Source organism: Ascaphus truei, chromosome 2 (assembly GCF_040206685.1).
Source record: "Ascaphus truei isolate aAscTru1 chromosome 2, aAscTru1.hap1, whole genome shotgun sequence".
NCBI lineage: Eukaryota > Metazoa > Chordata > Amphibia > Anura > Ascaphidae > Ascaphus > Ascaphus truei.
Genome location: NC_134484.1, coordinates 72,662,012 through 72,681,583, shown reverse-complemented (window position 1 = coordinate 72,681,583; position 19,572 = coordinate 72,662,012). Strand labels below are relative to the sequence as shown.

At 42.0% G+C, this 19,572-nt stretch overlaps 1 protein-coding gene across 3 annotated transcripts; it reads left to right on the top strand.

Annotated features, from left to right (window-relative positions):
• Window positions 1–384: 384 nt before the first annotated feature.
• Window positions 385–17,750, top strand: PDP1 (pyruvate dehydrogenase phosphatase catalytic subunit 1). Of its 3 annotated transcripts, none has more exons than XM_075582720.1 (2): window positions 385–740; window positions 11,808–17,750. In XM_075582720.1, the coding sequence occupies exon 2, from the start codon at window positions 11,852–11,854 to the stop codon at window positions 13,454–13,456; it is 1,605 nt and encodes a 534-aa protein (XP_075438835.1). In that variant the 5' UTR covers window positions 385–740; window positions 11,808–11,851; the 3' UTR covers window positions 13,457–17,750. The 3 variants fall into 3 exon arrangements, with proteins under 3 accessions (XP_075438835.1, XP_075438834.1, XP_075438833.1); XM_075582719.1 differs by having other exon boundaries at window positions 387–656; XM_075582718.1 differs by lacking the exon at window positions 385–740 and adding an exon at window positions 782–975.
• The last annotated feature ends 1,822 nt before the right edge of the window (window positions 17,751–19,572 follow it).

Sequence of the window (19,572 nt, the reverse complement as noted above, 5' to 3'; positions counted from 1 at the left end):
TTTCTTCTGCTTATGTCATGGAAATGATACAATGTATTACTATTCCCCAGGCTTTCATTGAACTTCTCCTGTCACATGTTGTATTGTAATGTATCTGCACATACAGTAGATGCAGTAACCGGAGGCGGCGGTACCTCTGCATTCCCGCTCAGTCACCTTGTGCTGTTCCCTGTCGGCGATCTGCAGTACTCTCCATATGAACACTGCATATGCCTACAGCGCGAGCAACCCAGCTACCGAGGAGGAGGCCGTCAGAGGGACCGCCACCAAGAGCGCATGCGCCAACCTCACGTGACCACACAAGACCACCACTCCCACCTGCCAATCATCGTGTATCTATGCTCCCTTTAACCTTGTAGGCGAAATCTTCTCTTCGGTAGGGGCGGGGCTAGCGACCCAACAGTAGCCAATCACGGCAGCAAGTAGGCTGGGGACGGGAGCTGTGACTCACGCGCGTGCCGTCTCTTGTGTCGGGCGAGCCCGAGCCGGGCTTTATTCCAGCGTTCCATTTACGAATATAGAACCCCCCCGGTGAAGGACAATCGCCTGCGGTGACGTAACAGACGGGTTTTGTTACGCGGCCGCGGGTTTGCGTTCGGACAGCATCTCGGCGGCGGAGGATCCCTGCGCGCTCCTGCACGGACCAGCCCCAGTGTGTATGTGGATATAGTTATGTGTGTGTTAACGACGGAGGGCGGGATGCGCTAGGGAAGCTTGTGCTCGCTGAAGAGGGGCTGCAGGTACACACAACCCCCCCCCCCCTAACCCTACACAAACTGTCACACCCTCCTACTCCGCCGCCGCAGTGTTGCGCTTCTCTCCCTCCTATTTTTGTGTGTGTCTCTTCCCATGTCGGATTGTTTTCCTCTTGTTCCTGCGTGGATCTGTTCTGTCCGCCGGGCGGTTGCCGGTTGTGGATGTTCGCAGCTTGTTGTGACGGGAGAATGTGTGTGTGTCCCGGGCCCAGGCGGATCGGTATGTATCCAACACACGCTGCACTCCATCATTTATCTTTCGTGAGCCGTTCAGATAACACATGGCGCTTCTCGCCCCCCACGCCCCCCCCCCCCCCCAAAAAAGGTTGGGTGGGCACATTTTTTTTAACCCATTCAGCTTCACTTCGGCAGTGAAGGCGTTAATGTATGGCAGAGTATTGATCGGTTTAGTACTGGGATCTTGTAGGATAAGCTGATTCGATTTGGTTCTGTAGCAGTACCGTACGTTTAAACCTTCATTGAGTCAAAATCTACCTTCACCACATAGTTTGCGGAGAATAGATTGTGGTATTAATAACCCAAGAAAGGTTACTTTTTTTTTTTTTTTTAAATATGTAATGATTTGTTCCCATAGTAATAAATCAGAAGCACATTGACAGTCCCTGAGGCTGAGTTTACTATGGCTCTTGTTACAAAGGGTACTAAAAATACAGAAGGACTTGCATTTTGTGTTGTAGGTTTTCAGTCACTCTCTAGTCCAAGACGTCCTTTACAGCCAGCAGAGCTAAATTCAGCTTTAGGGCCATGTTTACTAAGCGCTGTTATGCCAGAACACCATACACACCAACTCCAACCTTCCTATTCTCCTGTATCCTATGTTTCCACTTGCCCTTCCTCATAGATTGCAGAGCCCTCCTTACCTACTGTAACAATTCATGTTAATGTTTATTATATTGGAGTGTTTTTGTCCTCCAACCTTATTGTACAGCGCCACATGTCTTATTAGTATTATCATTTATTCATAGGGTGCCAACATATTACACAGTGCAGAAACACACAAAAGCAACAATACAACATGGAACAATATAATACAAAATTGTGTATATGGGTATACATTGTATTTATAGTACACAGCTGATCAGAAGTCACAACTGCAGACGAGATGTGTGGGTGTGCCGCATTGTCACATTAGTGCTTTGTTGAAGGAGATTTCATGAAGGATCTGTTTAGGAATCTTAATGAACAATTTTCCAGTTGGATCAGCATTGCTAGATATTTTGGGCTGGGATCAGTATCCAGGGTATATTCTTGTGCAAACTCCGGGCAATTGAAGGTGTGTGAAGCCAGATATTTATATATTATAGACATTACATGCTGTAGACTGACCATGTGATCCAGTCCACTAATTGGAACAGATTTCATCCCAAATGATGACAACCTCTGCGTTTTTAAGCATGGCATATATTTTATGCAGAAGCATTAATCCCTCTGCTATCAAGGTATTGCAGAACTCCCCTGCCCATGTCATTCTTAGCATTTATTATTCCTTCTAAACAAAAACGGGATGATAACATCTTTTATTTTTATAAAGTAAGTTATTGGTTGTAAAGGCATGAAGTGCCTAATATACCTCCTAATAGAATAAGGTGTTTGTTTGGCTAATTAGGATGTATAAGTGGAGTACATTAGTTGGCACAAATGTAACTGCATATTTTAAGGATACATATCTTGTACTGTATGTTTAGAAGAGAAAATAAGTTCATATAATATTGTTCCACACACTAATTATACAGCTTTTTTGTGACATGTTCAACTCCGTGGGGTCTATTTACTAAATTCAGGCAGCTGCAAAACAAGCGAAAACAGTGTAAAAAGCAGCCCCATAATCACCAAAGAAAAGGAATCCCAGTGTAAGCAATTGTGTGAGGTTTTTACTTTACTGAATCTGTTGCCATTTCTTCCGGTAGTTGTGCCCACTGCGGTCAGGTTATTGGACTGTCACGGAAAACTGGTTAAGCTATTGAACCATGTACCGTATCAATGGAGCCGTTCAGACTGTGTATAGAAACCCATTACTCCGAACCTTTCTCACTGCAGATATGATGTATTCATGAAAGACAAAAGAAAACAGCGCACAACGCTCATAGTGTATTAAATAAAAAATTATATTAAATGACAAGGTAAAGTAATCTGCGTACATCAAAATAGATAAAAAACAGCATATCGTGGGATAATGTTACCCCTACGCCTCATCACATGGGGATCAGGAGCCTCAGGGATCAGCAACAGGCTGGATATGTAGTCCAGAGATCACCAACGTGTCTGTACTTTCAGAGCATGTACTCCGCATGTGAAGCTGGAGGTTCCGTCGGCGTTTAGTGATGTTTTTGATAACTCCTCATCAGTAGGCAGCAGTAGGGGGTGAAAAGTTCCAAAGGTAATGTCCCTTCCAGCAGGCTTAGGAAATTGCCCGGTGTATCTCTAATGCTGACTCCGCATGGAGTATCGGAAGCTCCGTCGGCGCTCGGCGGCGCTTAGATGACGTCACTAAGTGGCGCCGTACCAGTAAAACTCCGTCACCAGAGCCGATTGAAGCAGAGAGGAGGGGGACTGGTATATTTGGTTAAAAGATCAGATATAAAAATAGAGTATTCCAACGCGTTTCAAGGCTAACATGTCTCTTCATCAGGGAAGATTGATGTATTCATGTTCCTCTGTATGCTGGATTTTACTATAGAATTTCCCATTTACATTAAGGCAAAAATCAGTCAACGCGCACTATACAGCGACATGTACTCTTCAATCCTGTAATTAAATGTTTTTCTCATTTATTGAAAACTGCACATAATGCAAAATGTGTGTTTTAAAAAAAAAAAATTATTTTGCCTTAATGTAAAAGTTAACAAGAAACTCCCGCCATACTGATGTATCCATAACCATCTATAATATATGCGTTCAGCGGAATGGATTTCTTAATATTGTCTGATGCCTTGACCGGCTTTATTGAGATATATATGGTCTGATGGCTCGAGACGGTTTTTGGTGACAATCTGATTGCCTTATTGCAGTGGCTATGCCGTGGGTTTGTCTGCTTGAAGGCTTTAATAAATAGCCCAAAGTGACTTTAGATGTGGTACTGCCTCACTAAAGAAGAAGAGTGAAGAAGAAAAATCGGACACACGGTCTTAATCATCAAATGAAAAGGGGTTTAATGTGCCAAGGAATCCAACGTTTCGGCAGTAATACTGGTGTAGGCTTGAGAAAGGCAGTATTACTGCCGATACGTTGGATTCCTTGGCACATTAAACCCCTTTTCATTTGATGATTAAGACCGTGTGTCCGATTCTTCTTCTTCACTGGATCTCTTTGGGACATCAGGAGCTCCCCAGAACCCGCGCACTGGCGGTTAAGTACCCCACTTTCACCCTTTTTGTTTGCGTGCGTGCACTACCTTCATTCCACGTACTGCCTCACTAAAACATTTTTTTATTTTTTTTTTACATTTTTTTTTTTTAAGATTGTTTTATAATTTCACGTTTTTAACTTTGCACACTTGGCATTGTATTCGTAAGTGTGAAAAAATGATATACTGTATATGAAACAGCAAACTTGGTAAAATGTTTTCTAGCCCAGGGGTGCACCCCTTACCTGCTCTTCCCCTGGGTCGCACCCCCTCCCCCCCACTTACCTTTTTAAAGCGGCGTCAAATTATGCCACGGGGTCATTTGACGTCACGTGACCCCGCGGTGTCCTTTGATTTTGCGTTGCCATGGCGATGGGTGTCATGACACTGCGGGGTCATACGACGTCACGTAACATGACCCGCGGCGTCATTTGACACCTGTCGCCATGGAGACGTGTGGACTGAAGCTCTGTAAGTGAGTTTAGAGGCCTCGCGCTGAACAGCGCGGGGCCTGTGTATCCGCTGCGCCCCCCAGTTTGCACACCCCTGTTGCTGCCTCCGTAGTATTCAGCCTTGTGAGGTGTTGGCACTATATGTAAATACATAATGCAAAAGAACAAGCATAAGACAAACACTGTAGGTAACACAATCCTTTGTCAGCGGGACTTCTATTTAAAAGGCAATTGCCAATTCACTTGGTAGTGCAACACAATTTAAAATAGTTGAGTTGTTGCTGCATAATTAGAAACCTTGCCAAGTTTGGCTTCTCTGACATTGCCATGTGCTTGTTAGTGTCAGTATTTACTGTGGGATTTACATGCTGGCAATAAGTTAGATCTGCACTCAGACTCGTGGCTACATTTTTGTTCTGTTTCAGTTTACCGGTTGTATTCTCGCCATATCATGCCAGTAACAAGATGTTCAGAATAAACCGTTTTTATAAATTGTCACCATTTTTTTTTTTTTTTTTGCTGTGAAATGTTTCTTTTAGCTCACTATAAATCTTCAGCCTACAGTAAAGGCGAGGGCTATGCCTTCTTTACCATAATCTTTTATTCATCATTTTTCTAAACTAGGAATGGCTCATTATTATATCGTTTCTTTGTTCTACTGTTCTACTGTATATACATGTTTTTGTACACATTTTATTCTATGTATGTTTCATGTAGTGTGCATATTATACCATTTGATATTGTGTATTACACACAAAGGTACATCATTGACGCCTTTTCTCATCATTTGTTTTTTTTTAATTAATTTTTTTATTAACATCCATAATCTACATAATCCAAAATACTGTTCACATTTTTGTTTCAAGTATTTATCTGGCAGAAATCACTGTTGCACAACAACAAAATCTAGATTGAACCAAAGATGATCCATTTCAAGGTATCTAGTGACAGGCTCTAAATAACTCGGACCTGAACAAGATTATTACCTTCTCTCCTTGTTGCACTAATTGCTATTTTCATTGCTATTCGGGTAAGGGGGGTTGTTTTTTGTGCGTATGTTTTAGAACTGCTATTATAAGCATTACGTATATGTTTTAGTTCAGTTGTTAGTGCTAGTTACTCTTAAACGGTTTGTTGGTCCTTCTGGCATACGTGTGATTTTGATATATTTATGTATTCGTCCAGTGTTTAACTCTTAGATTTTTATTCCACTATACTTGGCAATGTTACTGTCATGATAATATCAGGCAGTGTTACCAGTCCCGTGCGGGACATTTAAACATGCACTTATCAGACCTGCCTAATCAGAGTCCGCGTTGGAGCGCACGTGGCAGATATTGCGGTTAATTGTCCTGGTGGTAAAATGCCTGATATTTGGCTGTTGCCAAACGTCCTGGACCGCTTTTAGAGGTACTTTCAAAGCATTATCTGGTGGGTTCTGCAGGGATCAGTGGCCGTGGCTAAGAAAGTATTCCACCAAAGAGGGAATTTATTAAAAATTAGGTTATCTGGTGATAATCTCTAGTCTAAAATATGACGTTCAGATGTCATTTTTGCAAGGAAACTCATGTAGTAAGGCCAGGCACTTGAGGTCTAGAAGGTAGCCATTTGTCACTCAAATTTACATTTCTTGTCACATTTTGCTACGACAGATTTTTGTGTTAAGTGCATAGTTTTTCTATAATAAACAGGGACTGAGACCCTGGCAGATGTATATTATTGACATATTTTGCATACTTCTCGGGTGGTGGAAGCAAATAGATATGATTGCAATTGAGTAAGGGGTTAATATTAACTCACTGAAAGTATGTTGTGGGGTAGAAAGGTGAGTTGGCTAGAGTAGCCGTGTGTATTAACCCTGGTTGCATATCCAAGTCACGTGCTCACTTATGTGCTGTTTGTGACAGATGGTATATGGGGACGGATTGAGGGGAAATATTGTTCATATGAGGGACCTTTGCCAAGATGAAGTGGGCCAGCTTGAGAGCTGTGTATTAAACCTTGTCACGTATACAGGCCACGTGCTAACAGGTGTGCCGTACGTGACAGTTACTATAATTTTATGGGTATGAAATGATTTTATGACTATTCTTTACTAACATTCCATAAAAATAGAGCCTTTATTTAGAAAACATATCTAAGAATTTGCTGTGGTATAAGCGCTCTAGTGCCGGATCCGCATAATATACTTGATAATGATCATCCACATAAATCCATAGCACTGGTCCCAGGGGATTTTTTTGCTCTCCTCTCTCTCTCTTTCCCTGTCTCCCCCCTCTCTCTTCCCCTGTCTCCCCCCTCTCTCTCTCTTCCCCCCCCTCTCTCTGCTCTCTCTTCCTCTCTCTCTCTCTCTCTCTCTCTCTCTCTCTCTCTCTCTCTCTCTCTCTCTCTCTCTCTCTCTCTCTCTCTCTCTCTCTCTCTCTCTCTCTCTCTCTCTCTCTCTCTCTCTCTCTCTCTCTCTCTCTCTCTCTCTCTCTCCTCTCTCTCTCCCCTCTCTCTCTCTTCCCCCCCCCTCTCTCTCTCTTCCCCCCCCCCTCTCTCTCTCTTCCCCCCCCCCCCTCTCTCTCTCTCTTCCCCCCCCCCTCTCTCTCTCTCTTCCCCCCCCCTCTCTCTCTTCCCCCCTCTCTCTCTCTCTCTCTCTCTTCCCCCTCTCTCTCTCCCATCAATCCAGCTCCCCCCCCTTTACAGGTCCGTTTCCTCCCCCCCCCCCCCCCCCCATTTACCAGTCCGGTCCCCCGACCCCTTTCCAGCTCCGTTCCCCCCCTCCTATACAGCTTCATGTGTTGTGTTGTGTGTGTGTCCCTTCACTCCTCCCCCCCCCCCCCCTCTGGTTTTTCCTCTGCCCTGTCGCGAAGGGGGGTGGGGGCTGGTTGTTGATACCTGCTCGCGCTCCCCGGCTTCCCGGCCTGGCCGCTGGTCCGGCCGGGGGGGTCGATACCTGCTGGCGCCGCCGGGGGTGGTGGTTGTGGTGACAGCTGCTGGCGCTACCTGTCTTCCCGGCCGCGGGGGGTGGGGGGGTTTGATGAGGTACCTGTCAATTTGTGTGAGGCGGTGGCGTCGGTTACGTCTTCCCGGCCCGGCCGCGGGGGGGGGGGTAGTGGAGGAGGAGAGGGGGGATGATGCGGTCCCTGGCAACGTGTGAGAGACGTCGGTCAGTGTGTCGGCGTCGGTTACTCGGCGGGATTCGGTGTGGCGTGTGGGCCGGTGGCGATGGTGTTGTAGTGTAGGCCGCGGCCCGTAGAGGGTCTGCGGTTGCGGGAGGGAGATGTGCGCGGCCCGTAGAGGGTCTGCGGTAGCGGGAGGGAGATCTGTGGCGTGGACCGGGGGGGGGGGGGGTCGAGGGTGGTGTTTTGAAGAGGCAGTGTGCAGTGTTTGGTGTTGTGTGAATGTCTGTGTGTGCAGTGTTTGGTGTTATCGTGCGTTGTGTGTAGGTGATCGTGCGGTGTTGTGTGTAGCTGATTCTGTACCTGATTTGGCAGTTGTGTGGTAGCAGACGGTGAGGGTTTTGAGAACTGTGAAGCGTGGCCCCAGAGCAGTGAGGGTTGAGGATTAGGTGCTGCAAATGCAAAGCGTTCCCAAAGCTCAGTGAGGGGTGGGACAGTGTGGAAGTGGTAGCTCAGTGAGGGGTGGGACAGTGTGGCATTGGTGTTGGACGCAGGCCAATGAGAGGTGTGCGGGGGCGGGCATGGCCTGAGCCGGAGTGACAGGCCAAAGGTGCTATGCGATTGGCCCTTGGGACGCAGACATACAGTGCTTTCAAAAATATATAGTAGATGCACAATATTGAAGTGGTATTCAGTCCTCAAAGGGACCAATAATCCCTGAAGGGGCAGAGCAAGGAGAAATATCCCACTACTCCACCCCTCATTGGAATGATCCCTGGACCTCCATGAAACCACACAGATAATGCAATGTTAAATGAGGATTTCTACTCACATCTCTGGAGTGTCCCTCTCCTGTGCTTGTCCTGGGGCGTGCTGCCACTAGTAGAAAGTCCAGAGCAATATCCAAAACGATGTAGCGCACCGCCAAAGAGAGTGGGTCAAAAGGTAAGTTCAAAATAAATCTTTATTCGTCCATAAAAAACGGAAGTGACACTACTGTTTTTTTATGGACGAATAAAGATTTATTTTTAACCTACCTTTTGACCCACTCTCTTTGGCGGTGCGCTACATCGTTTTGGATATTTATTTAGAAACATGCCTGTTAATTGAAGTGACATTGAGTTCTAATTATATTTAGAATACTAAACTTGTTAGAACATATTTCTAATTGCCTTATAAAAGTTACACGCCAATAACCTGACACAGTCGGTTTAATCCAAAGCCACGATATTGTGCACGAATGGCGGGCTACTTCCAGAAGAGACTTGGGCGAACTTTGTATGATAAATGCGGATTTATACTTTTGCTTTATTACACAAATGCCACTCAGTGGAGGTGTTAATGTAAGATGCAGGTCATGCCATGGTGTTTGACTGGCATGACTGTTCCGAATTCGAAGTTGTCTTTGGAGACTCCGACTTTTTTGCATTGCGAGACTTTCTGTTCTGTTCCACAGAGCACGCAATGCACAACACGCAAAAGTTCGTAGGTCCCAATCATATTAGAAAGCAGCCAAATGATTTGGCAGACACTGGCAGTTTGAACAGTAATTATGTCATGGACTACTTATTGACCCCCCCTTAACCACCTCTTTATCATTTTGAGTTATTTTGGTTGTAGTTATAAACTGAATCCAAAAGGATCCCTGCAGCAGGTATGAGTGCTTAAGTAAGATAAACAAAAACGTGCATTTTTAAATTAAGGATTTAATTTTAATTACAGAGCTTGTATCCACTATCACAGTGGTGCGCAAACTGCGAGACTGAGTGCGGCGGGGCGCGGGGTTTACAGAGGCCCTGCGCGCTTCCCGAAGGCACTTAAATTAAGTGCTGGGGGAGCTGCATGGCCTCTGTAAACCTAATCTACCTTGGCTCCGGCGGCTTCTCACACGCGTCGCCATGGCAACACGGCATCAAATGACGCCGCAAGGTCATGTGACGTCACGTTGCTTTGGTGACGTCATGATGCCGGAGCCGGTGAGGGGACCACCGGTAGGGAAAAAAAGTTTGCCCCCCCCTGTGCTATGGGGTTATCTTTCTTTCCACTGTGTTTTTCAACAGGGGTTCCCCGGACATCCCCTAAAGGGTTCCCTGCAATTTTCATGTCACTTGAAAATTGGACCAAATACAGAAGAATTTACTATACATCTGATCTCGGATGCTATTATTTATTTATAAAATGTTTTACCAGGAAGTAATACATTGAGAGTTCTCTCGTTTTTTCAAGTATGTCCTGGGCACAGAGTTATGATGACAAATAATACATGGTTACATAAGTGAACAGGGTATATATTATATACAAGACATTGCATGCACAGTTAGAGATAATAAATATTATACGCGTATGTAACAGGCTGCGTTTATAGTGACGACGACTGCGACATCGCGTCAAAACAAATGTGTTGATCGATTTTAGTAGGCGCGATGGCTTGGTCGCGATCGCTGGAAGTCACTTCAATTTGATTTTTCCAGCCACTACAGTGTGACATCCGCGTCGCCGTTGCCGACACTAGGGCGGCCTTACAGACCACATTAAAATGTGAGACCGCCTGAGTTTTGAAAGAACTTAGACTGGTGGTGGCTGAGAGTCTCCGGTAAATTGATAGGATTAGGGTTCCTTACAATGCATCTGATCTCAGATGTGCTGTTAGAGAGGGTTGGGGTTCCGCATCATTTCACAATATAACCAAAAATATTGAAACCACTGCTTTAGATACTAATTGTTAAAGTTCTGTTGCTCGTCTCAAGTAGCTGTGCTAACTCGTCTTAATGGAAGAATGCTATTTTCAGGACAATATTACATGTGCAGTAGGTTGCCTGGCAGATTCCTTAATTAGATTAACAGACAAAAACGCACTGGGCTGAATTAACCATTTTACTAAACTTTGAGGTGACTAGGAGTGTCTTCAGGTACATGGCCTCAAATTCTAAGGTCTACTGATGGCAAATAATGAATTCCTAGTGGCCATTGTTTGTTTGTGTTGGCTTGCAGGAGAAATGCGTGTCTGTCCCCGTTTTATTCACTTTCTACAGCTACACTATATTCCTAAATCCTTTCCACTCCCTTGTCTTCACTTAAGAAATTAGCATGTATCAATATTACGTATGCCTACATGTTTAGCAGCTTCTTTGTAATAATTTTAAACACTTAAGAGGTAATTAATTATACATCAAAGTGGCGTTTTTTGACTGAAAATTCCCATAGACTTTACCAGGGATTTTTTTTTTTTTTTTTAACAGGGATACCTTTTAATATGCTATTGTGTCTTGTTCTCCCAAGGATCTTACCACCAGGAGCGGCCTAGTTTGAGAAGTCATATTACTAACATAAAGGCCCGGAGTCATCAAAGCATGATAGACCGTGCCGTGACTGCCATATCGGGCGAGATATCCAGCGTTGCGCTTTGATAACTCCCAGCCAATGAGCCAAGACATCCTGTAAATAAAGGGAAAGCGATGTATCATTGCTCCAGTCTTATTTAATGCATAGCTACTCCTCATATCTGATTTGTAATATAGATTCACCTACCCCTCCCCCATTCTCACCATTTACATTTGCATGATGCATATGACCATACATGTGAAGATTGCTCATGGCATTTTACATAGAAAATAGCAATAAAACATATTTTAATAGAAATTCAAACCTTCACATTTATTTAAGTAAAAGTAGATTTCAGAAAACATTTGTTCCAGTTATATTGAGACAACTTAGAGCATCCCAACACAAATAAGTATTTATTTTAGTCTTAAAATAAATAGAAACTTTTGAAAGGAAAGGGTTTATGAAGATTTCCATTTTATTTTGCATGCCGAGGAAGGTGGAACATCTTACTAAGTAAGATGACTGGGCCGTGTATCGGTGTCTTCTATGAATGACCAATTAGAGCAGAAACATGTTATTTAAACCTTGCTAGCAATATTGTGCTCTGCAGTCATACTGTGACATTTTAGGCAATGGCCATAATATAAAGTAAATCCAATATATTTTACCCACATTTAGCAGTTGTCATTTGTTAATAACTACATATATGTAAGTTTATTTGAGGATTTCTATGTACTTTTATTTTATTGGGTCGAAAAAAATATTTATTTTGTGCTAACAATTTTCTTTATTTTCTCCTTTTTGACAGGACTCTCAGGCAGAAGTTGTTCACCGGCTTTATTTTTTGATGCAATGTCCTCACCAACTCAACTTCTCTTCCCTCTGCTTCGGAACTGTGATCTTGGCAGGATATGCAGCTCCGTTTGTTACTGTCGCCACAAACATCTTTGTTGCTTGCCTAGCCACCCATCTGTTAATGCCTTCAGGCATGGAGCAGAAAATAAGTTTGCGCCTACCTTTTACCGCCCCAAAGAGCAGTGTGTTCCAGTGAGGCGATACGTTACCACTCCACAGCGGTTTTACCTCACCCCGCCACAGGTCAATAGTATTTTGAAGGCCAATGAGTACAGTTTTAAAGTTCCAGAGTTTGATGGCAAGAACATAAGCTCGATCCTTGGCTTCGATAGTAACCAGTTGCCAGCTAATGCCCCGATTGAAGACCGAAGAAGTACAGCTACATGTTTACAGACAAGGGGGATGCTTCTCGGCGTGTTTGATGGCCATGCTGGGTGTGCATGTGCTCAGGCAGTCAGCGAAAGACTGTTCTATTACATCGCCGTTTCTCTGCTACCTCATGAGACTCTGCTGGAGATTGAAAATGCTGTAGAGAGTGGCCGGGCCTTGTTGCCCATTTTGCAGTGGCACAAGCACCCAAACGATTATTTTAGTAAGGAGGCTTCCAAGCTGTACTTCAACAGTTTAAGGACCTACTGGCAGGAGCTTATTGATCTTAATACGGGGGACACTACTGATGTTAAGGAGGCGTTAATTAACTCCTTTAAAAGGCTTGACAATGACTTGTCTTTGGAAGCTCAAGTAGGAGATCCTAACTCCTTTCTGAACTACTGGGTCCTGCGTGTGGCCTTTTCCGGTGCCACTGCTTGCGTGGCTCATGTAGATGGTGTGGACTTGCATGTTGCCAACACAGGAGATAGTAGGGCTTTGATTGGGGTACAGGAGGAAGACGGATCTTGGTCTGCAGTTACAATGTCTCACGATCATAATGCTCAGAATGAATCTGAAGTAAAACGGCTGAAGTCAGAACATCCAAAGCAAGAAGAAAAGAGTGTTGTGAAGCAGGACCGGCTCCTTGGACTACTGATGCCTTTCAGAGCGTTTGGAGATGTTAAGTTCAAATGGAGCATTGACCTTCAAAAACGGGTGGTAGAATCTGGCCCGGATCAATTGAATGACAATGAATACACAAAATTTATCCCTCCTAACTACCACAGTCCACCTTATTTAACTGCCGAGCCAGAGGTTATTTATCACAGATTACGACCTAAAGATAAATTCCTCATATTGGCCACGGATGGCCTTTGGGAAACTATGCATAGGCAAGATGTGGTGAAAATTGTTGGAGAGTACCTGACCGGTGTTCATCATCAGCAGCCAATAGCAGTAGGAGGATACAAGGTCACCTTAAGACAGATGCAAGGTCTCCTTACGGAAAGGAGGGCCAGAATATCCTCTGTATTTGAAGATCAAAATGCAGCTACTCATCTCATACGGCATGCTGTGGGCAACAATGAATTTGGAGCTGTAGATCATGAGAGACTGTCAAAGATGCTCAGTCTTCCAGAAGAATTGGCACGGATGTATAGAGATGATATTACAATTCTAGTGGTGCAATTTAATTCTCATGTAATTGGTGCAAATCAAAACCAGGAGCAGTAAATAGAATATAACTTACATCTAGGTACCAAAGTTATATAGGTGGGGAAAAAAGTAGGACATTTTGAGTAAATAAGCATGCAAGAGTACATTTTGTTTGCTTTGAGTGGCATAGAATACAGGCGGCCCTCGCCTATCCGACGGAATGGGTTCCACAAACCGCCATCGGTTAATGGACCGTCTGATTTGCGGGTCAATGTTAATCGGTGGCGTGACTGTCGGATAAGCGGGGTCTGGCGTCGGTTAATGCGTCCAACGGACTGCATTATGTGGCGTTGGGTAATGCATCCAACGGATAGCGGGACATCGTATACCGAGGACTCACTGTATGTATATGCTTCTCTTATTTTGAGCTGTATTCTAAACTTATGCATTCATTGAGTAGACCTCTGTGCATAGCAGATCTCTGCAGTAAAAGGCGTGCAACCAATATTGGTCATTTTCATGTGCAATTTATTTGATGAATGGATTTGAATTTTTATATGTATGTATATCAACAATCTTTACATATTCTAATTAATGTCATGTAACCATCTGTGCAGTTTCGACATTAGTCTAAATCTACATTATGTTTAATAGCTTCCGAAATGTAGGCTGAAAGAAAAACCCGAATGTGCAATCTATGCAAATGCATATCTGCACAAGAATTGTTCAAGAGCTTTCCTGTTGGAGAAAGATGCTCCTTTATCCATTAACCAACGTAAGATTTGGGGCAGTGGAAGGGGTGGAATAATTCAGCAGGTATGAATGGCCGTGCCACAAATATGAATGTACGACAGTTCTTAAGTAACTATACTGTGTGTGTGTGTGTGTGTGTGTGTGTGTGTGTGTATACACACACACACACACACACACACGACTAATAGGAGTACATATTCCATTTGATATGAATATGTATAACCACTGTGGCATTTGGGTGATAGTTGAATATATTTGGAGCAGTAGATATTTGGACTGAATATGACCTTCTTAGACTGCTAGGAGGAATACTATATCTCTACACTGGGGCAGAAAGTCTTTTTTTGTACTGCTACACTAAACACAGTGGGGGTTTTTTTTTTTGGTTTTTTTAAAGTATGCAATACTATCTTGTTACCATACTTTTTTTTGGTTCCCTATGTATTTCTTTAAGCCATAGGCCAAATTGAACGTATCGAGTCAGATCAAATATATCCCAACAAAAAATGCATTCTGTTACGGATAGGTGTTAGAAATGTACCATTACTTGCAGCCTGTAATGAATATAGACACACTAAAAGGTGCATATACTCTGTTAAATCATTGTAACATATAAAGCTATCCTTTATTTATTTTTTTATTTTTTAATGTGGTTCACATGTAAGATGACCTTATGTCTCCTTCTCTCTAACATACACAACCACATTTCAACATTCAGCTATAATAGGAGGACTGGAATTGCACATTTCTCCTGCATAGGCAAGAGTAGAGGGTTGCTCTAGAATATGTAATTCATTTCTTCAGAGTAACAAGTTCATGCTGTCTACAGTTATTCTGGTCTGTCTTGTGCTTTTGTACAGACCTGTGCAAGTCAGGACTGACCCAGATAAACCAGATTTGACCGCTTTAAACTATAGAGTGGTGTGTTGGTGATAGTCATGTATAACCTCTTTAATGCAATGTGATGTAGACATCGTGGTGGAAGATGAGCAGGGAAATTTTTTTTATCGGAGTAGTGATTCCTGTGATTGAACAGGTTAAAATGAGGTGGTGATTGGCTCTTGAAAACCCGCAGAGAAACATACAAACAGTAAACATATAAACAGTGTTTAAATCCTTGTTGGAAGTTTCTCTTGACATGTTTAATAACTGTGTAGAGTGGGTTTTACTTTATTTAACTTCACTCCAAATGTGTGCACAACAATGGAAATAAATCACATGACTTTAATACAGGGGTGGAACAAACAAGATTGGCAATCACCCCCAGTTTAGCGTCAGAATTGAACCTGGAAAGTAAAGCAATATTTTCATTATTTTAAAAATGATTTACAGTTTAACACCTTTTAAAATCTAGTATTGCCGTGTGTTCAACCTTGTCCCAATTGAGTGCAATTTAAATGTTGTGAAAATCATGGCCTATCGTTCTGATAAGTTGCGGTTTGCAGGAACAAATAGGATACATGTTTTGTCCTACTGATCCCTTCATATTGACCTTGCAAAAAGCTTGGCGCCTAAATTATTTTAGTGGGTGACTGGAACTTGTAGACATTTGTCTATTATGTAACTATACAACACTTGAGAAATTTGGTCTTGGCCTCTAGTTCTTCTCTTTTTTTTTTTTTTTTTTTTTTTTTTAAGCACTTCAGAATCTTATGTGCAAGGTTATTTTATGAGGACATCATTGATTACATCTACTTAATCCCTAAAAGAGGCCATTTTTGTTGTTGTTGGATTTGTTCAACAATTGTCTCCTGTGGTGTTTTTTTTGTTTGTAATAGCTTGTAGTCCTAATGGGCCATTTTGCTCCATGGTTTCTCTTCCAGAATAACTTTCAGTGAAGAATAGACCATGTTTTAGAGCAAGGGTGGCCAACTCCTCAAGGGCACCCAACAGGTCAGGTTTTCATGATATCCCTACTTCAGCACAGGTGGCTATTGTTGACTGAGCTACACTTTCTTATATTTAATCTGCCTTTTGTTTTCCTAAAGCAATATATAATTTTTTAGTGTAAAAGAATACTAATACACATACAAGCATAACAGTACAATCAATTACTTTATTTCATATAAGTTTAATATCTGCATATGAACAATAAATTCACACTTGGTCAAAATAAAAAACTTTGAACAGTCAGTCTTAGATACTTGCTAATACAGTACAGTATGATGATTTGGGGGAAAAGGCCCTTGACACAGTTGCACAGCTGCCGCTCAATTTGTTTAGTTATCAAATAATGTTGTATCCATATCCTCTGACTTTACTTGGTGACTAGCATTATTTTACGCTAAATGCAAAAGTATCTTCATCAAAAAAAAAAATATAAACCATTCTGTGGGGGTTTTTTTGCAGCCGTTTTCCATAACTGCACAGAAGTGTAGCATTACTCCTATTTTTAAAGCAAGTGTAGACTTCTAAAAGTGAAGTGACATACTTTGAAACATTTTCTTAACGTGGATGTTTTTACAGAACAATAACAGTAATGAGGTTTTATAATAAAACACATAAACATCTATATTTTGTATTGACATAAGGACTTGCATTGGGTATACAGCGGCAATATTGTAATTAGTTTTTCTCCGATTCTGCAGGGATTAATGCACTATCCTTGTATACATTTTGTTGTTGTCCTATGGAGTTGGTTGAGTGGTTGGTGCTTCTCGGGCACCTTTTATCTGAAGTTACAATCAATTATGCCATTAATGTTGGTATATCAGAGCTACATCTGGTCTTCCTAGACAATCATCCTTTAAGTTTGAACTGTATTACAAACAGCCTAATTTTTTTTTTCCCCCAGCTCATGTGTTGTCAACATATTTAGAGCTGGGTATAAAATTTGGTTGTAAGTAATTGTGGAATGTCCTGTCCGTGTGCATGACGTGTATCTGTTACTCTGTTTCATTCTGTTAAATTATGCTATACGGTCAATCCTCTTTACATTTATTTTCATATTTTACAGGTAACTTGAGTAGCCCAGTTAAATGTCACAATCCTATAGTTCTTGCATATTGACCGCATTACTCCAAACATTGTACATATTACAGCCTTTGATAGAAGGGCTTGAATAAGCATGTCCGATTTACTAGATTTGCCTTATTTATGTTTTTACGATATGAATGATGGGATAAAAGTAAGTGAAAATGCAGTTACTATCTCAAGCACTTATGGGCTCATGTAATCTTCATCACGCCATGTTGATATTCAGTGTACAATACAGAACTAAGTCTTCAGTTTTTTTCATTTAGGTCAAATGGTTTTCATTATTTGTCTTTACTAAACAAATGTTATTACGGATCTGATCTGTTACAGTATTTAGAATCTTCTGTTTCCTGCATTTATTATTATTATATGTATTGAAATGTTTATATTCTCTGCTATAGAAGACACTCCTTTTTTGAATGCTGATTAATAAAAATAAGTGCTTGTACATTAGAAATGTATTTTTTTTTTAAAGAAAAATATACTCCAGTTCAACAGTATGATTTCAGACTGTTAATAAAAATGTCAAGAATGTGCCAGAATGGAGTGTGCTGCAAACAGCACTTTACTTAAATAATTCTGTGATGTATCAAAGCAAGTATCTTTTTAGAAGATTTTTAATAAACATATTAATGATAATTTACTCAAGCCCTAAGGTGCTGCCTCTGTCTCTTCTCATATGTGAACATGATAAAGTTGCCTGCTCGTTGTTTACAGATGTAGCTAGCTTTGCTGTAACCAAAGCCACGGGAAGGAGACGTGCGATGGATGGAGTCTCCTAGACCAGCTTTTCCTATCTTAAAGGAAGCAGCCCCAGTCTTCTGGGTGACCGCATGCGCAGCTCTGACCACGCAGACGCATGATGGTGTCCATTACCGACAAATAAGAATCCTTCCACTGTTTCACAGAGATGGATCCAAGTAATTGGTTAAATAAACAATGCCTCAAACTCAACTACTTTTGCATAAATCAGAGTTTATCACATGGCAGTTTTAATACATGGACCTGATCAAATATCAGACCATCACCATTTCAAACTGCTAGTATCTCTCTCCTTCTGCTCCTTCCCATCTATCACTAGTTGTCTTCAAGCTAGTTGTGTGATCTGCTGCAGTTTGGGTGGTCCTACGACCAGTGTTTAATCTGCTTTTTGACACTGTCCAAGTTCCATCAGAACTGCAGCATGAAGGTGTTCATTTATCCTCGTTTGTGCCAATGCTTAACTAAAAACTGTTTAGTAGTGTGTGTGTGTGTGTGTGTGTGTGTGTGTGTGTGTGTGTGTGTGTGTGTGTGTGTGTGTGTGTGTGTGTGTGTGTGTGTGTGTGTGTGTGTATATGATCAGTGGTCGACAAATCACCAAATATATATATATATATATATATATATATATATATATATATATTGTAATGCACTGAACCCTTTTGTGCTTTATTCATTGTAACACCGCTGGAAGAAGAGATCAGTGTATCTCGAAAGCTCGCACAAATAAAAGATTTCGTTAGACACAGAACATATATATATATATATTGTCTAATAAATATACACACACACCCCCCACCCCCCCTAATGAGAAAAGTCAGGAATTGTATCAAACCATAGTAAAACAATTATTCAAGGATAAAGGCTCCAATGTGATAGTGGGAGGAGATTTTAACGCATCAGAGACTCAATGCGGGATGTCTTATCAGGGCCTGAAAGCAAAGAGCAGACCTAAAAAAACAGTTTAAAAATGGTACATTCACACATACACAATTCTCTGACAAGAATTTAATATATATTTCCTAGTGATCACCTACTCTCCAGGTTAACAATGGCCAGAATTGAAGATATTATAAACGCAGACCATGTACCATTTTGGATAGAGTTCACAGTAGAATATAAGGACCACAAAGAGAATACGGAGGTTCCCATCACATATGTATAAAAATGAGGAATCCAAGACTTGTACAGGAAGGCCCCGCTTTTCGGCACTCTGCTATCTGGTGTTCCGCTAATACGGCGCTTCACAATGTATACCTGGTCCCTTTACATTCGGCGGTAGTTCCGTTTTTATGGTGCTTTTTGGAACCCGGCTGTCGCTAAGCAACCTTTTCCCTTTTCACGTCTGTATTCTCCCTGCCATTGAACCGTGCGTGCGCGCGCGCGCATGCGTACATCATTGTATTCTCCCTACCATTTGAAGCGGGCGCATCATTATTGGCCCAGCCATTTGCAGAAGCAACCTTTTTCGTGCGTGTGCATCAGTTTTCTCCCATACATTTGACAGTGAAGCAGAAGCAACTTCTGTCAGTTTGTCAGACGCAGTCTGCCTCTCTCTAGATTGCTGTTTCCAGGTCATCATCGCTCAGTTGTACAAATGTGCTCTTTTATACTGTACAGCACAGTACATACAGTAGGTAAAGTACAGTAAAATATTTGTTGTGTTCATAACAGTACAGTAACTGAACAATTCTGTACTGTACTGT